The sequence below is a fragment of the Heptranchias perlo genome, unplaced genomic scaffold (assembly GCF_035084215.1).
Source record: "Heptranchias perlo isolate sHepPer1 unplaced genomic scaffold, sHepPer1.hap1 HAP1_SCAFFOLD_56, whole genome shotgun sequence".
Taxonomy (NCBI): domain Eukaryota; kingdom Metazoa; phylum Chordata; class Chondrichthyes; order Hexanchiformes; family Hexanchidae; genus Heptranchias; species Heptranchias perlo.
Genome location: NW_027139581.1, coordinates 6,527,296 through 6,533,589, shown reverse-complemented (window position 1 = coordinate 6,533,589; position 6,294 = coordinate 6,527,296). Strand labels below are relative to the sequence as shown.

Sequence of the window (6,294 nt, the reverse complement as noted above, 5' to 3'; positions counted from 1 at the left end):
GAAAAATTCTGAAATTGCCGGCTGAATCCATATCACAGAATTAATCTGAACTCTGTCAGTAAAGCTGCTCTCTCTTCACATCAGTACTGTAAGACTGCGGGATTCATATTTTCTTCCGTCACGATTTTTTTTGAAGTAATATTTAGAATTATCGGTACCATCACTTCATTTCAGTAAAATGCTTGTTTACCTATAATTGACAATATAGAGTGATGGTGTTAAGGGGTTAACGTGACCTGTTTGTTCAGTGACTGTAATTAATGTCAGTCAGTGTGTCGTTTAATTGTCTCACTGGAGAGTTCCCCCAAGATATAAATAGGGACTGTTTTCAAAGCGCCACATCAGAGTGTTTGATGCAGCTTTGCCTCCAGGTCAAACAGTGATCATTGGATCTCAGAGATAATGAAAGAATGTTCTGGTATATTCCAACTGAGCTTCGGATCCTGTGGGCACTTTATGATGTACAAAAGATTTACTATCCGCTCCTCGCTGCTGTTGGTGTTCCTGGTAAGTCATTATTTCAGCAATTAATTCTGTCAACCATATTTAACTGTATTTACTGTCCCTGTCCTTTAGACCCGGTTATTAATTGTATTCACTGTAAGCCTCTTGTTCAGTGTCTGGTAATGCGCCTTGTTTCCTTCATGTAACATGTGAACAGTTGCCGATTCACTGGTCCCAGTCCAATGAACAGTCTGTCCTTTTCATTACTTTTCATTACTTTCTTCAACTGATCGTCATTTTTATAGGATTCAACTGCTAATTTGACTGTTGGCTGTAAACAAGGAAGGTTGGTGGACGATTCTCTTTATTGAACAGCTTGCCCTCTGCTCTCTGCACTGAACCCTAGTATCGGATCAGAAATATGTGTTCACAGGTAACAGGAGTTTTAAGGTCTGCTGGTTACAGTTAATGACACTGATCTGTGGAAACCAGCGCTGACAGTCAGATCACCAATACACTCTGAAATATTGGACAACATCCAACAATGATTCAGCTTCAGGCAGCTGTCTTACTTTCAACCATCTCCCGCTCTGCCTTATGGTCACTGGTGGTGGATGGTCAGGACAGGCTTTAAACTATAATATATATTCCAGTAAATTGTTTATTCAGTTATGTTTGAGTTGATTTATTTCCACTGTTTTCATTTCGTCCCGTTCCCGTGGGCCACATTACAGGAGATCTCAGTGATGTCCACATGGACTATCTAACATCTACTGTCGATGCGCATTGGGATGTTTTACTATGTTAAAGGCGCTATATAAATGCAAATTGTTGTTGTTTATTCAGTTATGTTTGAATTGATTTATTTCCTTTGGTTTTGATTTAATCCCATTCGTTCAAATCACTTTGAAATTCCCAACTGTTTCACCTTTGACCCTCCATTCGCCACGATACTTCTGCATCGACTGATCTGCTCAATCTCACCTTCACCTCCACCTTTCATACACTTTTCCCCAGTAAACCCCTTACTCTCTCTCACCCTGTTCGTTTTCCTTGGCACGACTTCCATCGTTGCTCCTTCAGGTCCAAGGGACGCAGATTTGAACACTTATGGCGCACGTCTGGATAAGCCATTAATCGCCAGATCTCGCTGGACCTCATCAAGCACTATCGGAACCTGCTCTCCTCTGTTAAAACTCCTCACTATTCCAGGATCACCCGGGAATGCGAAGATGACCCCGGCTTCTCTTCACTACAAACCGTCTTCTTCAACCCCTCTTCCCTGCCCCCTCCACCCTCACTTCCTTCAAGTGCGAGGAGCTCATGGATTTCTTTGTCACTAAGATTGACACCGTTCATTCAGCTGCCTCTGCCGCTACTCTCCCTTTCCCTCGTCCACCGAGCCAAACTTCCCGAAGGTCCCCGCCCCCCAGCCCTGAATCCACATCTTTCTCCAGTTTCTCTTCTATCTCCCCTCATGCCCTCTCCGAGCTCATCTTGACCATGAAACCAATCTGCTGCTCCCTCGGCCCTTTTCCCACTGAACTGCTGACCACCCAACTTCCCTTCCTGATCCCCATGCTAGCTGATATTGTAAACGATTATAGGGCCTGGACAATAATCAGTCAAAGATGTATGTTGTCGGTTCGTTAATCAAAGTGATTATTTAATGATTTACATAATTCTCACAAGCATCAAACAAATCAAACAATACATTCAAGCTTAAATCCAAGGATTTCAGCATCAAGGCAGAACAGCGATCAGCTCTCTCTCTCTCTTGAAGTTTTCTTCTTTTGTTGTTGGACGTCCTTCCTCCAGGCGAAGCTTCTTAAGGTTCCTCCAACGACATTAAAGAGTCTGCCACGATGTCCCATCTTTATATGATTTTGCCAGTTGGGGTGTGAGTAATAGTGAAGAGAAGTCCCATTTTGGCCACTCACCCACTATTGCATTAATGATGGACTGTTGGCTGGGCCACTCAAAACAATGTGACCCCAGGTGCGGCCTTTCCACCGTGTGAAACCACCGTGTCAACCCACCGAGTGAAACCACCGTGTGAAACCACCGAGTGAAATCACCGTGTGAAATCTCCAACAGCCTTTTCCCCGTGTGAAACCAGGTGTAAGTAACTTAAATTGTCTCTCCCAAAGATTTCAAACTCTCTCAGCACTGTTTTTCCAAGTTGCTATTTGTTGAGGTTCCTATCAGTTGTTTTGAGAACCAAAAGCCTGTTCGAAGCTTCTCGAAGTCTCTGCACATTGCTGCCTTTGCAGTTTAAACTTACAATGTCCGAATGTAATATCTAAAGGGGCAGAGTTAACTGTTTCCTTCCCGGTTCTCTTTTGTCTGATCCTGTCAACTTCCTTTCAAATCTGCCGTCATCACCCCATCCTCAAAAAAAACATCCATGACCTCTCTGTCCTTGCAAATTACCGCCCCCGTCTCCAACCTCCCTTTCCTCTCCTGAAACTTGTTGTCACCTCCCAAATACATGCCTTTCTTGTCTGAAACTGCACCAGTAACCTCTCCAATCAGGTTCCCGCCCCTGCAAAGCGCGGAATCGGGCCGAATCAAAGTCACAGATCACATCCTATGTGATTGACATTGGTAAACTATCCATCTTCATCCTTTGACACGGGTGATCACACCATCCACCTCAAACGCCTCTCGTCCGTTGTCCAACTGGGTGGGACTGCCCTCGCCTGGTTCCATTCTTTACCTTCAAGGTTTCTTCAGAGAATCTCCTGGATCGGCATATCTTCCCACCCCCGCACCGTTATCTCTGGTGTCCCCAAAGGAACAATCCTCCTATTTCACATATGCAAGCTTCCCCTCGGCGACATCCTCCGAAAGCACACTGTCAGATTCCAGGTGTACACTCACACCCAGCAGTACCTCAGCACCGCCTCTCCCGGCCCCTTCACTGCCTCTGATTTTTCAGACTGCTTGTCCAACGTCCAGTCCTGGATCAGCAGAAATTTCGTCCATTTAAACATTGCGAAAATTGAAGCCATTGTCTTCGGCCCCTATCACAAATTCCTTTCCCTCGCTATTGATTCCAGCCCCCTCCCTGGCCAGGATCTTAGGTTAAATCGGTCTAGTAGGCGTTCTACTTCATCTCCTAACCCAAGGTCACTGAGGCCATTGTAACTTCCAACTACCGACCCACGACAGGCCCTGGATTGGAGTTGGGCCCTGCTGGTGGTTTTGGTTTCCTTCTACACCGGGGCAGTCCTTTACAACAAACCCTCTCCGCAGCAGAAAGTTCTGTTGCAAGGAAAGTACATAAGAATATAAGAAATAGGGGCAGGAGTAGACCATCCGGCCCCTCGAGCCTGCTCCGCCATTCAATAAGATCATGGCTGATCTTCGAACACAACTCCACCAGTAATTAGATTCTGTCCCTGGATTCAATAATAACGCTGAACATTTCACCCTGAATTCGACCAGGCTGCTGCTTTTACTCCCAGTCTGAAGTAGAATTCCCTGTTTTTCTCTTCCTTACAGTGAACTTAGTGACGATTGTGATCCTGTCTGGAGGAAGGTGCGGTCTCTCCAAATGTGTCACTCGTTACCTGGTGTCCATGGCAGCGGCGGATCTACTGGTCGTTATCACTGATCTGATATTCAGGCAAATTCCTATTCTTTATTGGACTCAGTTTCAGTTCATTTGGGCCTTTAAAGTGTGTAATATCCACGCCGTCCTGCTTTACGCAGCCACAGACTGTTCTGTCTGGTTCACGGTCACTTTCACCTTTGATCGATTTGTGGCCATTTGTTGCCAGAAGCTGAAAACAAAATATTGCACCGAGAAAACGGCGGCTGTGGTTCTGGGAACAGTGAGTGTGCTGTTCTGTGTGAAGAACACTTTCTGGTACTTTATGTATGGAGATCAATATTGGATTAGTAATGATCCCTGGTTTTGTTTTGTATCAAATGATGTTATTTACTCTCAGGTGTGGGCAGTAATTCAATTCCTTCATTATGTTGTAACCCCATTTGTTCCATTTGTTCTGATTCTGCTCCTCAATGTTTTAACCGTCAGACACATTTTAGTGTCGAGCAGAGTCCGCAGGAGACTCCGGGCCCACAGCAGTGGGGAGAGTCCCAGTGACCCAGAGATGGAGAAGAGAAGGAAATCCATAATTTTACTGTTTGTTATATCGGGGAATTTTATCCTGTTATGGGCGGTGTTTCTGTTGTATTTTGTATGGTACCGATTATATGGGTTAGACTTTATTCCTGTGTATCTCCCTAATTTTGTACAAGAACTGGGATTTATGCTCCAGCTCCTGAGTTGCTGCACCAACACGTGTATTTATGCCGTGACCCAGACTAAATTCAGAGAGGAGTTGAAGAATGTGGTGAAATATCCCTTTACTGTAATTATTAAATTCATTAAATAATGAGAAGACTTTCCATCATTACAAGGTGTTGGTCTGGTGTTCTGCCCAATCCCCTCATCTCTGTGATACAAACACAGTGAGGCCGGTTTACATCCTTCACCGCCCTGATTTACTGACTAACAGGGACGGTAGAGGTGGGGAAGTCCGCGGAGCTCAGTCCCGCTTGATTCCTGCTGGTTTTTAGCCCCGCTCAGTCCTCTGGTGCGGCCTGGGGCGGGTGTATGAAGCTCCCGTCCGCCAGGCTCTTGTTTCATGTGTTTACACAAAGCGGGCGGGCGGGGCACACATGCAGCCCGTGGTGTGAGGACCAGAGAATCATATTTTAATAATCATTTAACGTCTCCTTAGGAACAGAGGAACAGGAGTCGGCCAATCAGCCCCTCGAGCCTATTCCTCCGTTCAATTAGATCATGGCTGATCTGTATCTCAACTCCATTTACCCCCTGGTTTTGCAACCCTTAATACCCTCGCCCAACAAAAATCTATCAATCTCAGTTTTGTAATTTTCTATTGACCCCCGGCATCAACAGCTTTTCGGGGAGAGGGTTCCAGATTTCCACACCCTTTGTGTGAAGAAATGCTTCCTGACATCACCCCTGAACCTCTCATTTTAAGATTATGCTCCCTTGTGATGGACTCGCCCACCAGAAGAAATAGTTTCTCTCCATCTACCCTATCAAATCGTTTAATCATCTTAAACATCAATTAGATCACCCCTTAATCTTCTATATTCAAGAGAATACAAGCCTAGTCTGTGCAACCTGTCCTCATCATTTAACCGTTTAACCCCGATAACATTCTGGTGAATCTGCGCTGCACCCCCTCCGAGGCCAAATATCCTTCCTGAGATGTGGTGCCCAGAACTGAACGCAGTCTCCAGCTGGGGTCTGACCAGAGCTCTGTACAACTGCAACATAACTTCCACCCTTTTGTATTCCAGCCTTTTGTGATCAGGCCCAACGTTCCATTAGTCTTTTCAATTAGTTTTTGTACCTGTCCATCAGCTTTTAATGATTTCTGTACTTCGACCCCAAAATCTCGCGGCACTTCCACAGTTCCCAGCTTCTCGCCATTCAGAAATTACCCTGATCTTTCTTCGGACCAAAGCGGATGACCTCACACTTTCCAACTTTGAACTCCATCTGTCACAGTTTTGCCCATTCACTTAATCTATCAATGTCCCTTTGCAACTATCTGCTCCCATCTACAATATTTATTGTGCTACCTGACTTGATGTCGTCAGTAAACTAAGATATACGCTTCTATATTCCTTCATCCAAGTCATTTATAAATACAGTGAAAAGCTGCGGTCCCAGTACAGTTCACTGGGGACACCACTAGTCACATCCTGCTGATTGGATTACAGACTCATTAAACCTACTCCCTGTCTCCTAACTCCGAACCAATTCCCTGTCCAAGCCAATAGATTGCCTCCAATTCCATG

The 6,294-nt window shown here is 45.2% G+C and overlaps 1 protein-coding gene across 1 annotated transcript; it reads left to right on the top strand.

Moving 5' to 3' along the window:
* Positions 1–410: 410 nt before the first annotated feature.
* Positions 411–4,850, top strand: LOC137315802 (probable G-protein coupled receptor 139). The gene is made up of 2 exons (XM_067980284.1): positions 411–507; positions 3,952–4,850. Exons 1-2 carry the CDS (start codon positions 411–413, stop codon positions 4,848–4,850), a joined length of 996 nt encoding a protein of 331 aa, XP_067836385.1.
* The last annotated feature ends 1,444 nt before the right edge of the window (positions 4,851–6,294 follow it).

Coding starts and splice junctions, on each gene's coding strand:
- LOC137315802 (XM_067980284.1), top strand. CDS start 411: ATGTTCTGGTATATTCCAACTGAGCTTCGGATCCTGTGGGCACTTTAT. Junction 508..3,951: donor CGCTGCTGTTGGTGTTCCTG/GTAAGTCATTAT, acceptor TCTTCCTTACAG/TGAACTTAGTGACGATTGTG.